Genomic DNA, 24,507 nt, shown 5'->3' with positions numbered 1-24,507 from the left:
TATCGCTACAAGAATACCTAGACAAAATATGAGAATGGAGGTGGAAAAGTGAGATGAATTTCAAAATTAGAAAATGTAGCATAATGGAATTTGGAAAAAGTAAAAATAGAGTATCGGGACAGAACAAAATTGGAGACAAGTCAAAAAAGTCAATTCAGAAAGGGACCTGGGAGTAATCATCTCAAGTGACTTGACACCTGATAAACATGTCAATAAATTATTTGGAGAGACTTATAACTTATTGAGGTCAAGGAAAGTGGCCTTCGACTACATAGATGAGGAGATGGTTAAAAAAATAGTTGTTACACTGATAAGACCTAAACTAGAATATGCTGCAACACTATGGGCATCTAAGAGACGATATGTTGACCATTTTCAGAATTATGAAAGGGATGGAAATTCTCGACAGAGACGACTTATTAAAGTGGGACAGAAGAGAAACAAGAGGACACAAAAAGAAACTAAAGAAAGACGGCTACAGAAGAGACCTGAAAAAGAATAGCTTTCCACATAGAGTAATTGATGTGTGGAACAAACTGAATGGAGAAACAGTGAATGCCAAAACAATACACAATTTTAAGAATAAACTGGATGTGGAGAGATATGAAAACGGGTCACTACAAGCATAGCTCTCGTCCCGAAAAATACAACTAGGTAAATACATGGGAGAGGGTGGTGGATGGAAAGGTGGCAGATAGAGCATTAGTGGACTCTATAGTGATGACCAGGAGTATGGTAGGAAGAGTTAAGGATATACATGTTCTAAGGGGAGAGAATGAGGGAACATCAGGTAATTTTCTGGTGGAAGGTAAGTTAAGAGTGGAGAATAGGTGGAGAAAGAGGAAAAGGGCAGAAGGTAGGGAGGTACTTAGAGTGAACTGCTTAAATGAGAAAGAAAAGGAGAAGTATAAGAAGCTGAGAGAGGAGTGGCAGGTAGTGAAGGACTGAGTAGAACTAGGAGTGGAGGAAGAATGGGGATGGTTCAAGGAGGGAGTCATAAGGTGTGCAAAGATGGTGTACAAGGAGGACGGGAGGAAATAGAAAGAAGGGTAGTGATTGGTGGGATGAGGAAGCAAAGAAGGGTTTAGAAGGGAAGCAGGCTTTCATAGATTGGTTACAAATTAGGATGAGAGAATCTTATAAGAGGTACAAAGTAAAGAGAAGAGAAGTAAAGCATAAGATTAAGGAGGCAAAGAGGAGAGCAGATGTGAAATGGGGAAAGAGTATGACAGAAAATTTTGAAAATAATAAAAGATGTTTTGGAAAGAAATTAAAGAGGAAGAGGAGGCGAATCAAGTAGAGAGGAAAAGATAAAAGATGCAGATGGAGAGATGATAATGAAAGATAAGGCAGTGAGAGGAAGGTGGGCAGAGTATTTTAGGGAGTTGCTAAATGTGAAGGAGGATAGGGAAGGAAAGGTAGTTGCAGTGGGAAACACTAAGAAGATGACAGTGATAAGTGAGGAAAATGGAGGAGAAATAAGGAAAGATGAAGTGAAAGCAGCTGTTAAAATGATGAGAGCAGGTAAGGCACCTGGGTTGGATGGATGCCATGCAGAATGTCTAAAAAAAAAAAGGAGGTACAGTTATGGTGGACTGGCTGGTGAGGTTATTTAATGTTTGTTTAAGAGAGGGTAGAGTGCCAGAGGACTGGAGGAGTGCCTGTATAGTTCCACTTTACAAGGGAAAGGGGGACAAGTGTGAATGTAGTAGTTTCACAGGGATCAGCTTGTAGTTGGGAAGGCTTATGGGAGGGTCTTGATTGAGAGGAATAGGAGAGGAAGAGAGGGAGTAATTGGTGAGGAACAGTGTGGTTTTAGGACAGATAGGGATTGTGTAGATCAAATTTTTGTGGTAAGACATATGTGAGAAAGCTATAGGAAAAGGTAAGGATGCTTTTTTTTTGGCTTTTATGGATTTGGAAAAGGCTTATGACAGCGTAGACAGTAAGGCACTGTGGGAGGTGTTGCAGATATATAGAATATGAGGAAAACTATTAAGAGCAGTCGAGTTTTTACGAGAGTAATAGAGCTTGTGTCAGGATTAGAAATGGAGAGACAGAATGGTTTGAGGTAAAGGTGGGACTTCATCAGGGATGCATTATGTTGCCCTGGCTGTTCAATCTATACATGGATGGGGTGGTGCGAGAGGTGAATGCAAGGGTAGTGGGTAGGGGGTTGGAGATGGTTAAAGAAAATGGAGAAAAGTGGGAGGTAAGCCAGCTGTTATTGATGGATGACACTGCGCTTGTGGCAGGATCAGGGAAGGGATTGAGGAAATAGTGACAGAGTTTGGGAAGGTGTGTGAAAAAAGCAAGTTGAAGATAAATGTGGGTAAAAGTAAGGTGATGAGATGTACAAGGGGAGAGACTGGCAGCAGCCTGGAAGTGAGTGTTAAGGGAGAGAGACTGGAGGAAGTGGATAGTTTTAGATACTTGGGTGCGAATGTGGCAGGAAAGGGAGGAGTGGGGGTAGAGGCAGAAAGTAGATTGAGAGAAGCAAATAAATGCCTTGGTGGATTAAAGAGTGTAATGAGGAATAGACATTTGGGAATGGATACTAAAAGGAGATTGTATGAAGGAGTGATTGTGCTGACAGCACTGTATGGGGCAGAAACATGGAACATAAGAGAGGAAGAGAGAAGGAGTTTGAATGTATTTACCTAGTTGTATTTACCTAGTTGTATTTTGCGGGAAGGGGAGCTATGCTCGTGTTGTCCCGCCTTTGTATCTTGCAGTGTCTAGTTTGTTTTTAAACTCATGAATGGTTTTTGCGCATACTATTTCATTGTCCAGTTTGTTCCAAGTGTCCAAAACTCTATGAGGAAAACTGTTTTTCTTCAGTTCTCTTCTATAGCTATGTTTTTTTATTTTCTTTCCATGTCCTCTTGTGTTTCTTTTGTCCCAGTTAAGTAAGTTCTCACTATCGAGTACCTCTGTGCCTTTCATGATTCTGTAGATGGTCAATAGGTCACCTCTCTTCTTTGCTCCAGTGTCGGTAACTCCAGTTTAGCCAATCTCTCTTCGTATGATAGGTTTGCAAGTGCAGGTGCCATTTTTGTAGCTGCTCTTTGGATTCTTTCTATTTTCTTTATATTCTTTTTGGTACTGGGGGACCACAATGTCGCTGCATACTCTAATCTAGGCCTTATCAATGTAACCAATATTTTTTTCATCATGTCTTCGTCCAAGTATGTAAACGCCACTTTTATTGATCTTAGCAAGTTGTAAGTCTCCCCGACAATTTTGTTAATCTGTATATCATAGGACAAGTCGTTCGTGATAATTACTCCCAAATCTTTTTCGGATCCTACTTTCTTTACTTCTTTGGTTCCAATTGTATATTTTCCTGATATTCTGTTTTTGCTTTTTCCAAACTCCATTATGCTACACTTCTTAGTATTAAAGTCCACTTCCCATTTCTGACTCCAGTTCCATACCCTATTTAGGTCTTCTTGCAGTGCTTCACAGTCCTCATCAGTTTCTATTTTCCTTAGCAGTTTGGCGTCATCGGCAAAGAAGCTCATGTAGCAGTTCACGTCCTCATCCATGTCATTCATATAGATAGCAAACATTATTGGTGCCAGCACAGATCCTTGCGGTACTCCACTGATCACCTCTTTCCAGTCTGAATATTTTTCTCTGAGCACTACTCTCATCTTTCTACCAGTCAGAAAGTCCTCTATCCATTTTAGTAGGTTTCCCTGTATTCCTCCTATGTGTTCCAGTTTTTTTAGTAGTTTTCTGTGTGGTACTTTGTCAAAGGCTTTTTGCAAGTCTAGGAATGCACAATCAGCCCATCCATTTCTTTCTTGCACTATGTCTATTAGTCTTGAGTAAAAGCATATTAAGTTTGTGGAGCATGATCTTCCTTGTCTGAATCCGAATTGTCTTGGGTTTAATATGTCATTGTCTTCCAGATGTTTTACCCATCTATTTTTGATTATTTTCTCACAAATTTTGGCAATGGTGCTTGTTAGTGATACTGGCCTATAGTTGGTGGGTTCTTCTTTGTTTCCTCCTTTGTGTATTGGTACAATGTTAGCGTTTTTCCAGTCCTCGGGTATCTTTCCTTCTTTGAGTGAGCTGTTTATTAAGATGTGTATTTTGTCTGTTAGTTCTTCTTTGCACTCCTTTAGAATCCAATTTGCAATACCGTCCGGGCCATGTGATTTTCTGACATCCAGCCTTGATAAATGTTCTGATATTTCCTTTAGTGATGCTGTAAACTCATTCATGAGGGGAGATTTCTTGTTTTTGTCTATGTCACAATTCGGTATTTTCTCTCTGGTGAAAACAGATTTAAAGTGATTGTTCATGACTTCGGCCATCTCTAAATCTTCTGTGTATTCTATGTTTCCTTGGCATAGTTTCACCAATTCCTGTTTGTTTTTAAGTTTACCATTCACATACCGATAGAATAGTTTGGGTTGCTCTTTGCATTTGTCTATAATATCCTTCTCATGGTTCCTTTTCTCCTCTCTTCTCACATTAACATACTCATTTCTATAGTTAACATAAATTTGCCATTTGCTTTGTTTTTTGTCTTTTCTCCACTTTTTCCAAGCTTTGTCCCTTCTGTCTTTTGCCTCACTGCATCTTTTGTTGAACCAACATTTAATGTACTCTCTCTCTCGCTTTTGTCTTGGTACATGCCTGTTTACCCCTTCATTGTAGTTTTCCATCAATATATTCCATTTCTCTTCCACTGCTGTTTCTTCCCTGTAAAATATTTCCCAGTTTGCATTCCGGAAGAATGTCTTTAGTTTTGTAAAGTCTGTTTTGTTGTACCTCAGTCTTCCTTTCCTATGCTTTTTGTTCCTCTCTATGTCTATTTCTTCCTTTAGTATAGTTTCGATGAGTACATGGTCACTCTTTCCAATTGGTGTCTCATACTGGACTTTATGCACTATTTCAGGCTCTGTTGTAAATATTAGATCTAGTTTCGATGGCTCTTCATTATTTCTGTACCTTGTGTTTTCATGGACCCATTGGGTCATTGTGTACTCCATGGTCATATCTAGCAGTACATTGCCCCACGAGTCATCTCCTCCTTGCACTGTCATGCTGTCCCAACAAATTTCTTTGCAATTGAAGTCCCCCATAATTACCAGATTACCCTTACCCATTAGTATCTCATTGAGTGATTTTCTTGTGTCATCTAGCATTTTTTTATGTTCAATTTCTTTCCAAGCGCTTGTTTTTGGAGGCACATAAGTCACCACAAACTTTCTACTTTTCATATTCTTGCCTTCGACTTTTATCATGATCAATTCAGCATTACCTTTGCCCTCTGCAATTTTTGTCACCTTTAGGTCTTTCTTGGCCAAGAACATGATTCCCCCTCCCTGTTTCTTGTCCCTGTTTTTTATCCAGTAGTATAAACCTTGTCCGATAACAGTGGATGGTATTTCACCTCTTAGTTTAGTCTCTACAATTCCCATTATGTCTGGTTTTGCTTCTAACAGATAATCATTGAGTTCGTTCAGTCCCGAAATTAGTCCGTCAATGTTGGTATAGGCCACTTTTAATTTTCTTCCTTCTCCCTGGTTTCTTCTTCCCTTGTTTTGTTCGTTTTGAAGCGCCATTGTCTTAATCTCAAGTCTATTACTCTCCACTGGAATTCTTTGCATTCTGTCTCCGATCTTTTCAAGTTTTTTTCCTTTGCTTCTTCTCTTAGCGCCCTTTCTTTTTCTAATTCCTCAGTACTCATTTCTCTTTTTATCCATATCTTATTGTATTTTTCACTCTTTGCCAAGTTACCTACTTTTTCAAATATGTCTTCTACTACCACTTGTGACCTTAGTTTTATCTTTAGAGGTCGATTCCTATCCTTAGTATAGCGACCAATTCTGTAAGTCTCTTCTAAGTCTGTGCCTGAATCACTATCTCCCCCCTGAATTTCATTAAGGATTTCTACTGCTGTCTCTTTTTCTTCTTTTTCTCTCATGTACCTCGCCAATCCTTGTTTTTCTTTAAGCCCATAAACCACAATACATTTCTTCCTATCTACTGTGTCCCTGACCCAATTTGCTTTTTCGTTAATCACTTGAATGATTGTGTCTTTTGCATTATCTTGCATTTGCTGCTTGACTATTTCTTTGAAAGCAATTTCTTTATTTTCAATATTTTCTTTCCACTTCTTAATTTCCTGGATACTGTCCCCACCTAAGTTTTCTTCGATCTTTTGTGTCAATTCTTGGAATTTGTTGTTCACTTCCTGCTTTAGATTTTCGCTATTATTATCATTAGTTTTCTTCTTTTCATTATCATTCTTCAGTTCATTTATGTCTCTTTTCATTTCTTTAATTTCGTTTGTAAGATCCAAGTTAGCTTTTTTCAGGTCAGAAATTTCATGGTTAGTCTTAGATAAACAATCAATTAAACCAATGACCTCTTTTCTTAAGTCCATGATTTCATTTTCCCACCGAGTCCTATTTTTGCTCATCTCTCTCTCTATCTCTAATAATCTACTTAAGTTCTTTCTTTCGTACTTACCAAACCCTAAGAAATCATTGTCATAACACGTGGTGCTTTGTTTATTGTTTACATCGCGGTTCAGTGGATTGCCTCCAGATGGCTCTGATTCGCAACTGGCTTTCGAGTCGTTTTCATTCATTTTTGCTAATTTCGAGTTAACACAATTAACTAGCACTGCATAGATACCATTTCGGGCACTCACGTTCACTCCCCACCCCTACAGTACAAACCAGGTTTTTGAGATGAGGTGTCTGAGAAGTATGATAGGGGTTAATAGGCTAGATAGAGAAAAGAGGAGGTGAGGAAGAGAACAGGGGTGGAAAGGGAGTTGGGAGATAGGGTTGATGAAAGAGTATTGGGATGGTTTGGACACATGGAAAGAATGAGTGAAGAAAGATTAATAAAAGAAGTGTGGAAGGCAGAGGTGGAAGGAGTGAACATGAGGGGGTATCCTATGATGAGATAGATGGATGGGGTAATGGGGGTATTGGGAAAGAGAGGAATGTCTGTTGAGGAAGGACGGGAGAGGACAAAAGATAGGGGTGAATGGAGAAGGGTTGTGTATGGATGATGCTGTGATGCATGAGGGGGAGTGAGTGGGGGATGGGGGGTGAGGGAGTATGTAAGAGAAATAAATTGATGCAGCCCGAAGGGATTTCTCCCCGTCTTCTCCTTTTCTGCATGAGGGGACAGAGAGGGGGAGTTGCTGAATTAATGAAGCGGCCTTGCTTTGGATGTACTGTGTCTTATGACATTGCTTCTGACCCAGGGCAGTGGACAGGATGCAGGGATGACCCATCATCCAGGTGCCATGATAAGAGGGAGGGTGGAGCGGAGTGGAGTATGTAGGGGATGGAATGCCTTTTTCTTTTGGCTACCTCCCATGTGGGGGGGAAAAAAACCTTTGGTATATGTATGTATATAAAAAAAAGGTCAAAGGAGCCCTAAATATTTTACTATAATATACAAATTTGCGTTAGAATCAACAGAATATGAATTATTTTTCCCTTATCCTTTCTGTAATAGGGACATTAAATACAATTTTTGAAATCTGTTTAATTATTTTGCAAGCCAATAGCTAAAACAGGTTGTAAGGGATGGTGGAGATGGGAAGTGGTGATGAGGGAAGGGGGAGGCATTACTGAAAACTTTGCCAGGGGACGACACTTTTCCAGGGGGGGGGGGCACTTAGACATGTAAGGGCTCTGCAACTAGGTAAATATATAACCACTCCCTAACTCCCCCTTCCTTGTATCACAGTATCATCTATACACAACCATTCTACACTCACCCCTATCTTCTGCCTTCTCCATTTCTTCCTCAACAAACATCCATATCTTGCTCAGTGCCTTATTTACCCCATCCATCCTTTTCATTCTAGGTTGTCCCTTCATGTTCACTCCATCTATCTTTGCCTTCCACACTTCTTTTACTAATCTTTCTTTACTCCTTCCCATGTATCCAAACCATTTCAAAACTCTTTCATCAACCCAGTCTCCCATCTCCTTTTCCACACCTGCTCTCCTTCTCACCTCTGTTTCTCACTCAATCCACATATTTCACAACCATCATAAAAGCTCCCCACTGCCTCTGTATTTCCATCTCCCACTCCATACAATCTCATGGTCTCCCAGACTCTTTTTCTATCTTCTCTATCACATTCATTCGCCAGATCCACAAAACATACATACATATATCAAAGGCTTTTTCCCCCTTACAAGGGAGGTAGCCAAAAAGAAAAAGGCATAAAACCATTTCCACCCATTCCATCCCTAGATACACTCCACTCCCCTCCACCCTCCCTCTTATCTTAGCGCCTCCTGGATGATGGGTCATCCCTGCACCTTGTCCACTGCCCTGGGTCAGAAGCAGTGTCGCAAGACACAGCACATCCACAGCAAGGCCACTTCATTAAAACGGCGACCCCCCCTCTCCGTTCCCCCATGCAGAAAAGGAGAAGTTGGGGAGAAATCCCTTCGGGCTGCGTCAAATTTTTCTCACACATACTACATCACCCCCCATCCCACCTCATGCATCACAGCATCATCTATATACCCCCATTCTCCATTCACCCCTGTCTTCTGTCCTCTCCCGTCCTTCCTCAATAGACATTCCCCTCTTTCCCAAAGCCCCCTTCACCCCATTCATCCATCTAATCCTAGGATGCCCTCTCATGTTCGCTCCCTCCACATCTGCCTTCCATACCTCTTTTACTAGTCTTTCTTCACTCATTCTTTCCATGTGTCCAAACCATCCTAATACTCTTTCATCAACCCTATCTCCCAACTCCCTTACCAACTAATATAACAATATACAAACAATGCATACGCTCAGTGTTGAATTATGCGAGTCCTGCATGGGCTCCTAATCTCAGTGAGACACACCACAACACCCTTCAAATCATACAAAACAAAGCCCTAAAAACAATTACAGGCTGCACAAATACAACACCCACAGACCATTTACACCATCAAACAAAAGTCCTCAAAGTCAAGGACCACCTCGACATGAGAGGCACACAAACACTTGCCGCAGCCACCACAAACACATCACACCCACTACACTACATAGCAGAACACCCACACACACCAAGAAACATTAAAACAACACCCAAAGACCTTTATCACGCACAGATACTCTCTTCTCTTCCTCCACAACCACCAAATACCAGCCTCCGGAAACATATTCATAATCATATCACTCACCGCTCCATTAACACACTGAAAGACAACACACTGCTGCATGCCAGACCCCCTGATATCCACCCTTCTGAATCCTCTCTCCCACGAAAGGACAGAGTCCACCTGGCCAGACTGCGGTGCGGTCACCACCCAGCACTTCTAAGCTACCAGAAGAGGCTGGATGACCGCATTGTGAGCAGCTGCCCAGGATGTAACACTTCACCCCATACCATACAACACATAATAGAAGACTGCATTATACACAATCATGCACGCAAACAACACAACATACGCTCTATAAAGGATTTGTGGGAAAACCCAGTTTCGGCTATGGCATTCCTTGGGGAGACGGGACTGCTCGGACAGACAGTCTAGGACTCTAGGGAACAACAACAACAACAACAACTCCCTTACCACCCCTGTTGTCCTCCTTACGTCCTCATTTCTCACTCTATCCAGCCTAGTAACCCCCATCATACTTCTCAGATGCCTTATCTCAAACACATTCAAACTCCTTCTCTCTTCCTCTCTTATGTTCCATGTTTCTGCCCCACACAGTGCTGTTGGCACAATCATTCCTCCATACAGTCTCTCTTAGTATCCATTCCCAAATGTCTATTCCTCATTACACTCTTTAATCCACCAAGGCATTTACTCGCTTCTCTCAATCTACATAGGTATATTAAATTATTTTTCACATATTTTCTCACAAAATTGCTTTAGAGTGAATATCTGATCAACACACTTCCTACCATTATGAAAACTACACTTTTCCTCACTTAAAAGTGGGAGGTGAGCCAGTTGTTGTTTGCGGACGACACTGCACTTGTGGCAGGATCGGAGGAGGGATTGAGGAAGTTGGTGGCAGAGTTTGGGAGAGTATGTGATAGAAGAAAGTTCAAGATAAATGTGAGTAAAAGTAAGGTGATGAGATGTACAAGGGGTGAAAGTGGCAGTAGACTGGAAGTGAGCATTAAGGGAGAGCGACTGGAGGAAGTGGATAGTTTTAGATACTTGGGTGCAAATGTGGCAGGAAAAGGTGGAGTGAAGGTGGAGGTAGAATGTAGATTGAGAGAAGTGAGTAAATGCCTTGATGGATTAAAGAGTGTAATGAGGAATAGACATTTGGGAATGGATGCTAAGAGGAGACTGTATGAAGGAGTGATTGTGCCAACAGCACTGTATGGGGCAGAAACATGGAACATAAGAGAAGAAGAGAGAAGGAGTTTGAATGTGTTTGAGATGAGGTGTCTGAGAAGTATGATTGGGGTTACTAGGCTAGATAGAGTGAGAAATGAGGAGGTGATGAGGAGAACAGGGGTGGAAAAGGAGCTGGGAGATAGGGTTGATGAAAGAATATTAGGATGGTTTGGACACATGGAAAGAATGAGCGTAGAAAGACTAGTAAAAGAAATATGGAAGGCAGATGTGGAGGGAGTGAACATGAGGGGACGTCCTAGGATGAGGTGGATGGATGGGGTGAAGGGGGCTTTGGGGAAGAGGGGAATGTCTGTTGAGGAAGGACGGGAGAGGACAGAAGACAGGGGTGAATGGAGAATGGTTGTATATGGATGAAGTTGTGATTGCATGAGGTGGAATGGGCGGGGGGGTGGGGGGTGGGGCAGTATGTGTGAGCAAAATTTGACGCAGCCCGAAGGGATTTCTCCCCGTCCTCTCCTTTTATGCAATGGGGGGGGACAGAGAGGGGGGGTCGCCGATTTAATGAAGCGGCCTTGCTGTGGATGTGCTGTGTCTTGTGACACTGCTTCTGACCCAGGGCAGTGGACAAGGTGCAGGGATGACCCGTCATCCGGGAGGTGCTCAGATAAGAGGGAGGGTGGAGGGGTGTGGAGTGTATTCAGGGATGGAATGGGTGGAAATGATTTTGTGCCTTTCCCTTTTTGGCTACCTCCCTTGTAAGGGGGAAAAAGCCTTGGTAAATGTATGTATGTAAAATATCTGTTTTCCTCATTATCTTTTGATTATATTATGATATATGCCTTATCTATACCAAGGGCTTTTCCCCCTTATAGAGGAAGTAGCTAAGTCAAAAGACATGTTCTTACCCCCTACCCTTTCCACTCCCAGCCACCACCCTTTCATCTTAGCTCCTTGAGGATGATGGGTCATAACTGTATCCTGCCCTCTGCCCTGGGTGGAATGGAATGCTTAAATTTAAGACAGCTAATTCAAGATTTTTTTTTTCTTGCTATAGAATGATATTTAAGTAAAGAATTCATCTATCTATATACCATGGGCTTTTTCAACTTCTAAAAGAGGTAGCTAGTACAAGTCCTTAACTGGCTGGTGACCTCAGATCAGTTATAATCACAGTGGATTTTTTTTTTTTTTCCCTAGATGACACTAGATGCACTGTGTCTTGCTGCATTGCTTCTGACCCAGGGCAGTGGGCAGGATACAGGGATGACCCATCATCCATGAGGAGCTAAGATGAGAAGGAGGAAGGGGTGGTGGATGGAAGTGAAATGGGTGGGGATGAAATTGGTGGGAGTGGGTATATGCCTTTTGACTTTTGCTACCTTCCTGGTAAGGAAGAAGAATCCCTTGGTATATAGATAGATAGATGACACCATGGTTTGTTGTCAATTAGTAACTTTCATTGTCCACTCTAAGTTTGTATGAATTGAAATTTGCTTTATTTCTGGTCTTATAGCTTCAATATATAATTCAACCAGCCATATATGCAATTATTTCTAAGCAGATTTGGCAAGAAAAAGGAGAGAATTGCAAATTCCTGCCATAGATGAGGTTACACAAACTTCACCGTGTTTACTTAAGTATATTTTGTATTGTCTAAATAGTAAACTGTAAGTTCTTGCTTGTATTACAGGATAGGAGGGGGTGGTGGGTACTATGGTATGTACCAGGGTGGCACCATCTCCTATGGGGCCCCACAGACTCCATCTGCACCACCTCCTGCCCCCCATGCAGCTGTCTCTTATAGGGCACCCACTCCCCCACACACACCTAACACACAGGTATGGTGTACAAAATTAGTTCTTACAGGGGAGAAACAGTCAGGTATGAAGCATGAAATACCTTGATACATAAGAGAAGAAAGTCTTGCTGTTTTCCTTTCACTTTAGTGATGTTACATATGTATTTGTTATGACAAATGCCTGAAACTTTTACTTGCCAAGGGGCAGCCCGTAGACAGGTGCCCAAAATATGGAATACGGTCTTCCACTAGAAGGATCATCAAATAATTTTCAAACCATAATTTAATTTCATTCTAAAGTAGAAGTACTTTGGGGCCTACTGTGGTTCAGCAGTAGTATGCACAGTTGGTAGCCACTAGGGAGGTCAAGCATGTTTTGAGTCCTGGTCATGATACAGAGGTTAGGAAGAAGTTCTACTTTGAGTAATTGTCTCTAACCACCAAAAACAAAGTTCTTACATAAGGCACTGACCTTGCTGTGATCAAGGGAGTTTTGTGGCATAGAATCAGTCAGTCGATCAAAATATATAGTGGAAGGACCTAGTGCAGCATTGATTTGTTTTTATATAATTTCTGCTCTGCAACTAGTGTCTCCATTGAGTCCTTCAAGTGTAAAAGTGTGATTTTGACTTGGATTATTTGAAGACCTACAAGGAAGAGGGTGCTTAAAATCATGGTTGATGTTAAACTTTTATTCTGGCGGCATATTTTTCCATTTATTGCAGTGTTGTGTCATGAAGGTCTTTACATTTACTTGTTATACAAAACTGAATAATCATAATGCATGTAAGCCTGTAGATGTGTTTAAGGGGAATGTCAAGACATCTTCAATCCAGCAATAAAAACATGTTCACATTTATGTTATCATATGAATTATTTTGTGTCATCATTGGCCATGTGATGCCGTAAAACTTGTGTTCATATTCACATTCACAATCATATATAAAAAAATTAATTTGCATATCTAGTATTCACCACCACCATCCCGTATGTGGTAGTCTTGAAAAACACTCAGAACCTTTTTTTAGGTTTTGTTTGACTGAATTACATCAACACAGGCTGAAAACAAATCAAAAAGGCAGTATAAGAAATTATACCCATTTCAACTAGGTTAACAAGTACAGTTAGTTTTATAAAGCCCAGATTACTACATTCTCCCCTCCCTTGATGAATCATTGCTCCATGTAGCTGAGAGGCTTGTGGCAGTCCCGTGTAGATGGGTACATTTGTTCCGGACCAGTATGTGTACAAGTGGAGGGTTCATCCTTATGTTGGAGATTAGCTGGAGCACCAGATAGTTGGGCTGGAAGCAAATCAACCTTCATATCAGCCTTGATGAATATACTCTGATCACCTATAGCATCAGAAGAATTCAACTCGGATGAATCGGCAGTAGGTTCCAGAAGAATCTTCACAGAACCTGTCTCTAGAAGGACCGACATTGAGATCCTTTTGCCTCTCATACAAAGATACATTATCAGTCACAGCCAAGTCATGCACTGATATCATTGATTCACATCCATCAGCAAATCTTACATGAGCATATTGTGGATTTGCTTCTAACAACTGAACCTCATCAACGAGGGGCTCATTTTTACTGGTGTGAACATGACATTGTAGTAAGACAGGTCCAGGAATGAATAACCAAGTTGGCAATGAATGACCACTGGGAGATCGACACTGGTACTAGAAGAGTCTCTCATGAGCTGTAGCATTGGTGGCTGTGCAGAGCAGAGATCTAATTGAATGAAGGGTATCAGGCAGCACTGTTTCCCATCAACATTCTCGAAGGTTCTTGGATGCCAGAGCAAGGGTTATGTGCTTCCAGATTATAGCATTATACTTCCCACACTGCCCACTTCCTTGAGGATTATAATGTGTTGTTTGACTAGTAGCGATACCTAGATTGTGCAAGAATTCATATAGAACCCGAAGTTGTGGATAAAATCGAATACAAGACACAAATTGGAAAAAGTGATCACATACTACTAGAACTAGAATAAAATGAAGAAACAAATATAGAAATTAACAATAAACACAGAAAAGGAAGACTAATGTATAACAAAAGAAAAGGAAGACTAATGTATAACAAAACAGATTTTGAAAAACTTAGAAATTTCTTTCAAGAAGCAAATTGGGAAAAATTTAATAATGATGAAACAAAGGTGGAAGAGAAATGGACAATTTGGAAGGAAATCTATAATGAAGGAGTGGATAAGTATATACATACATACATATAACAAGGCTTTTTCCCCCTTACAAGGGGGGTAGCCAAAAAGAAAAAGGCATAAAATCATTTCCACCCATTCCATCCCTGAATACACTCCACACCCCTCCACCCTTCCTTTTATCTTAGCACCTCCTGAATGACGGATCATCCCTGCACCTTGTCCACTGCCCTGGGTCAGAAGCAGTGTCGCAAGACACAGCACATCCACAGCAAGGCCGCTTCAATAAATCGGCGACCCCCCCTCTCCGTCCCCCCATTGCATAAAATGAGAGGACGGGGAGAAATCCCTTCGGGCTGCGTCAAATTTTGCTCACACACACTACCTCACCCCCCATCCACCCGCCCATTCCACCTCATGCTATCACAACATCATCCATATACAACCATTCTCCATTCACCCCTGTCTTCTGTCCTCTCCCGTCCTTCCTCAACAGACATTCCCCTTTTCCCCAAAGCCCCCTTCACCCCATCCATCCACCTCATCCTAGGACACCCCCTCATGTTCACTCCCTCCACATCTGCCTTCCACACCTCTTTTACTAGTCTTTCTTCACTCATTCTTTCCATGTGTCCAAACCATCCTAATATTCTTTCATCAACCCTATCTCCCAGCTCCCTTTCCACCCCCGTTCTCCTACTCACATCCTCATTTCTCACTCTATCTAGCCTAGTAACCCCCATCATACTTCTCAGACACCTCATCTCAAACACATTCAAACTCCTTCTCTCTTCTTCTCTTATGTTCCATGTTTCTGCCCCATATAGTGCTGTTGGCACAATCACTCCTTCATACAGTCTCCTCTTAGCATCCATTCCCAAATGTCTATTCCTCATTACACTCTTTAATCCATCAAGGCATTTACTCGCTTCTCTCAATCTACATTCTACCTCCACTTTCACTCCACCTTTCCCTGCCACATTTGCACCCAAGTATCTAAAACTATCCACTTCCTCCAGTCGCTCTCCCTTAATGCTCACTTCCAGTCTACTGCCACTTTCACCCCTTGTACATCTCATCACCTTACTTTTACCCACATTTATCTTTAGCTTTCTTCTATCACATACTCTCCCAAACTCTGCCACCAACTTCCTCAATCCCTCCTCCGATCCTACCACAAGCGCAGTGTCGTCCGCAAACAACAACTGGCTCACCTCCCATTTTTCTCCATTTTCTTTAACCATCTCCAATCCCTTGCCCACTACTCTTGCATTTACTTCTCGCACCACCCCATCCATGTATAAGTTGAACAGCCAGGGTGACATAACACATCCTTGACGAAGTCCCACCTTTACCTCGAACCACTAACTCTCTCCATTTCCAATCCTGACACAAGCTCTACTATTCTCATAAAAACTCTTGACAGCTCCCAGAAGCTTTCCTCCTATCCCATATATCTTCATAACCTCCCACAGTGCCTTTCTGTCTACCCTATCATAAGCCTTTTCCAGATCCATAAAAGCCCAAAAAACATCCTTCCCCTTTCCTATAGCTTTCTCACATATCTGTCTTACCACAAAGATCTGATCTACACAACCTCTACCTGTCCTAAATCCACACTGTTCCTCACCAATTACTCCTTCTGTTCCTCTCCTAATCCTCTCAATCAAGATCCTCCCATAAGCCTTCCCAACTACACTCAACAAGCTAATCCCTCTGAAACTACTACATTCACACTTGTCCCCTTTTCCCTTGTAAAGAGGAACTATACAGGCACTCCTCCAGTCCTCCGGCACTCTACCCTCTCTCCAACATACATTAAATAACCTCACCAATCAGTCCACCATCACTGTACCTCCCTTTTTCAGACATTCCGCATGGCATCCATCCAGACCAGGTGCCTTACCTGCCTTCATCATCTTAACAACTGCCTTCACCTCATCCTTCCTTATTTCTCCTCCATTCTCCTCATTCATCACTCTCATTTTCTTCGCACTTCCCACTGCAGCAATCTTTCCTTCCCTATCCTCCTTCACATTAAGCAACTCCCTAAAATATTCTGTCCATCTTCCCCTTACTGCCTTCTCTTCCATTATCATCTCTCCATCTGCACCTTTTACCTTTTCTTCTCTACTTGATTCGCCTCCTCTTCCTCTCTTAATTTCTTTCCAAAACATCTTTTTATTACTTTCAAAATTTTCTGTCAAACTCTTACCCCATTTCACATCTGCTCTCCTCTTTGCAACCTTTACCTTTTGCTTTATTTCTCTTTTCTTTTCTTTGTACCTCTCATATGACTCCCTTGTCCTATTTTGCAACCAATCTGTGAAAGCTTGCTTCTTCTCTTCTACAACCTTTTTTGTTTCCTCATCCCACCATTCACTACCCTTTCTTCTATTTCCCCCTGTCCTTCTTGTTCCACACACCATCCTTGCACACTTTATGACTCCCTCTTTGAACTATCCCCATTCCTCCTCCACACCCAGCTCTACTCTACCCTTTACTCCCTCCCACTCCTCCTTCAGCTTCTTTCCGTACTCCTTCTCCTTTTCCTTCTCATAAGTATGTACCTAGACAAAAACAGGAAAAGGTATATATAAAATCCTGGTATAATAAAAAGTGCAGTGAGGCAAAATACAGAAGAGATAAAGCCTGGAAAAGATGGGAAAAAAAAGGAAAATATACACCAAACTAAGAAATGAATATGTAAAAATATGTAGAGAAGAAAAAAGAAATTAGGAAAAGGACATAATAGACAAATGTAAAGATCAACCCAAATTATTTTATAGATATGTAAATGGCAAACTAAAAAATTAACAGGAAATACTTGAATTACATCAAGGTAACAGAGAATACACAAAATATATAGAAATGGCAGATATTAGGAACAAACATTTCAAATCTGTATTTACCTAAGAAGAAAAAATCTACAAAACTGTTATCAAAGAATTGAAGTAAGATTTCCTCCAATGAAGAAATTAAATATTATTCAGAATGAAATAAGGAATCAAATTTCAACAAGAACCCACTGTGTTGGATAAAAAGAAATGAAATAGATGATATCCATATATTTTGATCACGGACTGTGATCCTCTTCAGTGTAATACAGAGTAGTGGAGCAAAAGGCATGTCTTATATACAGAGAAAGAAGAAGGAACATGGGCAGGGCTCAAGTGGCATCTAATGCTTTGCAGGGCAAATCACCCGCCTTCACCAAAGATGGTAATAATTTATTGACTGCCCAGGTAGTGATACAGTCTGGTGACCATTGTCCATTTGAAATATGAAAATTAGGAAATCTATTTATCAAGGAGGATTCTATTATTTTCCTTTTGAAACTGCACTTTGAATTAAAAATAATTTTTGCCTTATTCCAATCCATACGATGGCCTTCCTTGTCTACGTGTTGGAAGACAGCAGAATTTTGTTGTGCATATTTAACTGAATTCTTGTGTTCTTTCATTCTAGTATGTAAATTTCTACCTGTTTGTCCCCAATATACCTTATTACAATCCAAGCAAGGAAGTTTATAAACACCTTGATTTATTTCTTCTCTAGGTCTTTGATGTACATTAATTATTTTCTTAGACAAGTTATTGGGAAAACTAAAAACAGAGTTTATGTCTTTCTGTGGTAAAAATTGCGAATTATCATTTAAGGACTTATTATAAGGCAATTTGATACAGTTTTTGTCCCATACGAAATTCTTAGAGGACTGGGAAGTGGATCCATAGTGACTAATTTTGGCTTTGCTTAAGGCTCTATTTAAAAACCAATCAGGATACCCTATTCTTTTTAACTGATTCCTAATGGTTGTTATCTCCATTTCCAAATAATGTGGACTACATAATCTGAGTGCCCTCAGGAAAAGACCTGAGGCAACACTATATTTAATTTTATCAGGATGGTGGCTGAAAAAGTGTACATAACTCCCCGTATGTGTAGGTTTTCTGTACACTGTAAAAGACAAATTATCCTGATGTCGTATTAATAGAAAATCTAGAAATAGCAATCTATTATCCACCTCCCATTCAACTTTAAATTTTACATTAGTGGATAAATATATGGATATCTATTTCATTTCTTCTTATCCAACACAGTGGGTTCTTGTTGAAATTTATGAATGTGTCATGACATTACTTTGTAGTTAAGGAATCAAATATAAAAGCTTGACGTTAACAAGTCACATGGCCCGGACGAAGTTGCAAACTGGATACTAAAGGAATGTACAGATGAACTAACAGGAAAAATATACAAAAAAAATTATTTTTACTCAAAGAAGGAAAACTACCAGAAGACTGGAAAAATGCCAATATAGTGCCAATATATAAAGGGGGAAATAAGGAAGACCCAACAAATTATAGACCAGTGTCCCTAACGAGTACAATAGTTAAGATTTGTGAGAGAATTATCAAAGATAGATGGGCAAAATATCTGGAGGAGAATAATATACTGAACCCGAGGCAATTTGGATTCAGACAGGGAAGATCATGTACAACTAATTTGATTTGTTTCTATTCAAGATTGATAGATATATTGCAAGAAAGGGATGGCTGGGCAGACTGTGCCTTCCTGGACCTACAAAAAGCATTTGATAAGGTACCACACAGAAAATTGCTATATAGACTGGAAACAATTGTAGGCATATATGGAAAACTATTGGATTGGATGGAGGACTTCCTACATGGAAGAAAAATGAGAGTGGTGCTCAGAGACAAATAGCCACTCTCAGAGACAAATATTCAAAAGGGGAAGAAATGAGCAGTGGCATCCCACAGGGGTCAGTACTAGCTCCAATAATGTTTGCTATATATGTAAATGACATAGGTATTGAAAGTTACATGAATTGCTTTGCGGATGATGCAAAATTATTAAAGAGAATAAACTCCGAAATAGACTATAACTCATTACAGAGTGATCTGAACAAAGTCTCAGAGTGGAGCAAGGGATGGCAAATAGAATTCAACATCAAGTAATGCAGTATAATTACATATATATATATATATACCAAGGCTTTTTCCCCCTTACAAGGGAGGTAGCCAAAAAGAAAAAGGCATAAAATCATTCCCACCCATTCCATCCCTGAATACACTCCACACCCCTCCACCCTCCCTCTTATCTGAGCACCTCCTGGATGATGGGTCATCCCTGCACCTTGTCCACTGCCCTGGGTCAGAAGCAGTGTCGCAAGACACAGCACATCCACAGCAAGGCCGCTTCATTAAATCGGTGACCCCCCCCTTTCCATCCCCCCATGCATACAGGAGAAGACGGGGAGAAATCCCTTCGGGCTGCATCAAAATTTGCTCACACATACTACATCACCCCCCATCCCACCTCATGCATCACAACATCATCCATATACAACCATTTTCCATTCACCCCTGTCTTCTGTCCTCTCCCATCCTTCCTCAACAGACATTCCCCTCTTCCCCAAAGCCCCCTTCACCCCATCCATCCACCTCATCCTAGGATGTCCCTTCATGTTCACTCCCTCCACATCTGCCTTCCATACCTCTTTTACTAGTCTTTCTTCACTCATTCTTTCCATGTGTCCAAACCATCCCAATACTCTTTCATCAACCCTATCACCCAACCCCCTCTCCACCCCTGTTCTCCTCCTCACCTCCTCATTACTCACTCTATCCAGCCTAGTAACCCCCATCATATTTCTCAGACACCTCATCTCAAACACATTCAAACTCCTCTCTTCCTCTCTTATGTTCCATGTTTCTGCCCCATACAGTGCTGTTGGCACAATCACTCCTTCATATAGTCTCCTCTTATCCATTCCCAAATGTCTATTCCTCATTACACCTTTTAATCCACCAAGGCATTTACTCGCTTCTCTCAATCTACATTCTACCTCCACCTTTTCCTGCCACATTTGCACCCAAGTATCTAAAACTATCCACTTCCTCCAGTCGCTCTCCCTTAATGCTCACTTCCAGACTACTGCCACTTTCACCCCTTGTACAGTACATCTCATCACCTTACTTTTACCCACATATATCTTTAGCTTTCTTCTATCACACACTCTCCCAAACTCTGTCACCAACTTCCTCAATCCCTCCTCCGATCCTGCCACAAGCGCAGTGTTGTCAGCAAACAACAACTGGCTCACCTTCCACTTTTCTCCATTTTCTTTAACCATCTCCAATCCCTGGCCCACTACCCTTGCATTTACCTCTCGCACTACCCCATCCATGTATAAGTTGAACAGCCAGGGCGACATAACGCATCCTTGACGAAGTCCCACCTTTACCTCAAACCACTCACTCTCTCCATTTCTAATCCTGACACAAGCTCTACTACTCTCATAAAAACTCTTGACAGCTCCTAGAAGCTTTCCTCCTATCCCGTATATCTGCAAAACCTTCCACAGTGCCTTTCTGTCTACCCTGTCGTAAGCCTTTTCCAGGTCCATAAAGGCCCAAAAAACATCCTTCCCCTTTCCTATAGCTTTCTCACATATCTGTCTTACCACAAAAATCTGATCTACACAACCTCTACCCATCCTAAATCCACACGGTTCCTCACCAATTACTCCCTCTGTTCCTCTCCTAATCCTCTCAATCAAGATCCTCCCATAAGCCTTCCCAACTACACTTAACAAGCTAATCCCTCTGAAACTACTACATTCACACTTGTCCCCTTTTCCCTTGTAAAGTGGAACTATACAGGCACTCCTCCAGTCCTCCGGCACTCTACCCTCTCTCCAGCAAACATTAAATAATCTCACCAGCCAGTCCACCATCACTGTACCTCCTTTTTTTAGACATTCCGCATGGCATCCATCCAGACCAGGTGCCTTACCTGCCTTCATCATCTTAACAACTGCCTTCACCTCATCCTTCCTTATTTCTCCTCCATTTTCCTCACTCATCACGGTCATTTTCTTAGCATTTCCCACTGCAGCTATCTTTCCCTCCCTCTCCTCCTTCACATTTAGCAAGTCCCTAAAATATTCTGTCCATCTTCCCCTTACTGCCTTCTCTTCCATTATCATCTCTCCATCTCCACCTTTTACCTTTTCTTCTCTTCTTGATTTGCCTCCTCTTCCTCTCTTAATTTCTTTCCAAAACATCTTTTTATTACTTTCAAAATTTTCTGTCATACTCTTACCCCATTTTACATCTGCTCTCCTCTTTGCCTCCTTTACCTTTTGCTTTACTTCTCTTTTCTTTTCTTTGTACCTCTTGTATGACTCTCTCGTCCTATTTTGTGACCAATCTGTGAATGCTCGCTTCTTCTCTTCTACAACCTTTTTTGTTTCCTCATCCCACCATTCACTACCCTTCCTTCTATTTCCTCCTGTCCTTCTTGTTCCACACACCATCTTTGCACACCATGTGACTCCCTCTTTGAACCATCCCCATTCCTCCTCCACACCTAGCTCTACTCTATCCTTCACTCCCTCCCACTCCTCCTTCAGCTTCTTCTTGTACTCCTTCTCCTTTTCCTTTTCCTTTAAAGAGTTCACTCTAAGCACCTCCCTACCTTTTGTCCCTTTCCTCTTTCTCCATCTATCCTCCACTCAACTTACCTACCACCAAAAAATGATCTGATATTCCCCCACCCTCTCCCCTTAGCACAAGTGCATCCTTAACTCTTCCTATCATAATCCTATTTACCACTACATAGTCCATTAACGCTCTATCTACCACCCTTCCCTCCACCATCTTCTCTCATGTGTACTTATGCTTGACCTTCTTCCGAAACACTGTATTTGCTATCATCAACTCTCTTTCTAGACACATTTCCGCCATCAACTCTCCACTACGATTCTTTCCTGGAACTCCACATTTCCCAATCACTCCATCAATTGGATCATTTCCTACCCTAGCATTAAGGTCTCCCAGTACTATTACATTGATATTTCTCCCTAAATCCTCTATGCACTCATTTAAATCTATCCAAAAAGCCTCCCTTTCTTCTATGCTCTTCTCACTGCCAGGCCCATATGCACTTACAAAAACCCACATCTCCTTTCCCAGTTTCACCTTCATCCACATTATGCTTGAGGAAACCTCCTTCCACTCCACTACACATTTACCTATCTCTTCACTTACTAGTATAGCTACCCCTTCCCTCCCTCGCCCTCTCTTCATTCCTGATAACCCCCTACTTACACTCCCAAACTTACACTCACCCTTCCCTTTCAGCTTAGTTTCACTCAAAGCCAACACATCCATCTTTCTTCTCACAAACATACTACCTATCTCTTCCCTTTTACTCTCATCTGTACCACATCCATGCACATTAAAAGACCCAAACTTGAGGGTGCTGGTCGGAAAACTCCCAGACCCTCTTATGCCTTTGCTTTTTCTTTTAGGAATGTCCCCTGTGGGGCTACAAGGAGAAGGATGCCTAGTCCCAATCCCCCGTCCCTTAATTGGTGGCAGTATTCTTTTTCCCCACCACAGTATAATTGAATTTGGAAAAAGCAAGTAGAGAATATCAGGACAGTATAAAATTGACGGAAAAGTAAAGAAAGTAAATTCTGAAAGGGAACTAGGAGTAACCATCACCAAAGACATGTTGCCAGATAAACATATAAATAAAATAGTTGGAGAAACATACAAATTGTTGAGATCAGTAAAGATGGCCTTTAAATACCTGGATAAGGAAATGATTAAGAAAATATTACAAACACTGATAAGGCCAAAACTGGAATATGCAGCGCTGATATGGTTACTCGGTACAAAAAAGAATACAAGAAAATTAGAAAGAATACAAAGAGCAACGACAAAGATGGCCCCAACACTTTCAAACCTGACATGTGAACAAAGACTGGCCAAGCTGGAATTGCCAACCCTGGAACAAAGAAGAGAACGAGGGGACCTACTAACCATCTACAGAATTATGAAAGGAAAAGAACGCCTTGATAGAGAGGACTTATTAAAGTGGGACAGAGGAAAAACAAGAGGACATACAATGAAACTCAAAAAGGATAACTACAGAAGAGACCTGAAAAGAATAGCTTCTCATACAGAGTGATAGATATATGGAATAAATTTGATGAAAAAATAGTGTGTGCAAACACAATACAAAAATTTAAGAACAAACTTGATCTTGTGAGATACAAAAAACTGGTCACCACAAGCATAGCTCCCCTTCCTGTATAATACAACTAGGTACAACTAGGTAAATAAATGAGGATCCACAATCAGAATGTAGGTAGGAGGGCATACTAAATATTGCAAAAAATCTGATTTAGCCAATGGATTACAGTACCAGTAGTCATGTTCCGACAGGCAAATGCAAACGGAAAATGAGAATACTCATCCACCACCATGAGCATATAGTGGTTTCTGGAGTTCGAGGATAGAGGTCCCATGAAGTCTAGACTAAGTCATTCAAAGGGCTGCATGATCTTGATAAGGGGAGTTTGGTGTGGTTTGTAGAACTGAGGTTTCATTTGGGCACATTGAGGGGATTCATAACACACCCTCCTCGTATCTTCCATGGAATAAGGAAGTTTTCTTGCTCTGACAAAATAAACAAGTCTTGTTGCACCTGAATGGCAAAGTCGAGTGTGGAGCTCAGATAGTTTCTCATTATTGCCAGTAGCTCCACAGTGAGCACATGAGAGTGTCTGCAGGAATGTTGTATTTACCAGGACAGTGCATAATGTCATAGTTGTAGCACTCCCAACTTGATCCTCTATCATTGAATTTTATCATTCTTGATTTTTCCAAGTTGATTTGTAAGGAACATAAAGCTGACAGCCTGTTGGTCCATAACTAAGGTAAAAGGTTGTCCTGTCAAGTAGTGAGACCACCTTTTTACAAATTCTACAATTGCACATGCCACTTTTTCTGCTGCAGTGTTTGCATTCAGTAGGTGTGAGAGTGCAAGAGAAAAAGGCAACTGGACAGCCTGTCTGAGTCAGAGTAGCAGGAATGGCTGTATTGGATGCATCAGTTTCAACTACCAAAGGAATAGTTTCATCAAGTGAGTGTACAACAGCCTTCCCAATCTCTTCTTTGAGTTCATTGATGGCTTTCAGGGCCTCTGGATCCAAAGGAAAAGTGTCAGTGGTAACAAGAGGTCTGATCTTGTCAGAGAATCAGGAAACCCACTGTGAATAATAGGAAAACATACCAATAACACGGCATGAGGAAGAATGATCTTTAGGGATTGGTAATTCCTTTAACCACTTCCATACGGTGACGCCTACGTAGGCGTCATGAGGAGCAAGTGGGTACGCGATGATGCC

General features: G+C 41.2%; 1 protein-coding gene across 11 annotated transcripts in view; it reads left to right on the top strand.

The window, feature by feature from the left end:
• The window catches only part of enc (R3H domain containing protein encore), a 609,003-nt gene that overhangs the window by 554,253 nt on the left and 30,243 nt on the right, over positions 1 to 24,507 (top strand). For 10 of the 11 annotated variants that reach the window (XM_076175155.1, XM_076175157.1, XM_076175152.1 and 7 more), the window contains one exon: positions 12,010 to 12,157. The exons of the other annotated variant lie outside the window; for it this stretch is intronic. In XM_076175155.1, coding sequence (XP_076031270.1) covers positions 12,010 to 12,157 — 148 coding nt within the window. The remainder of the gene's footprint in view (positions 1 to 12,009; positions 12,158 to 24,507) is intronic. 11 annotated transcript variants of the gene reach the window in all.

Source organism: Oratosquilla oratoria, chromosome 37 (assembly GCF_046742065.1).
Source record: "Oratosquilla oratoria isolate Oo_2021 chromosome 37, ASM4674206v1, whole genome shotgun sequence".
Lineage (NCBI taxonomy): Eukaryota > Metazoa > Arthropoda > Malacostraca > Stomatopoda > Squillidae > Oratosquilla > Oratosquilla oratoria.
This window is presented reverse-complemented; position numbering and strand designations above follow the sequence as displayed.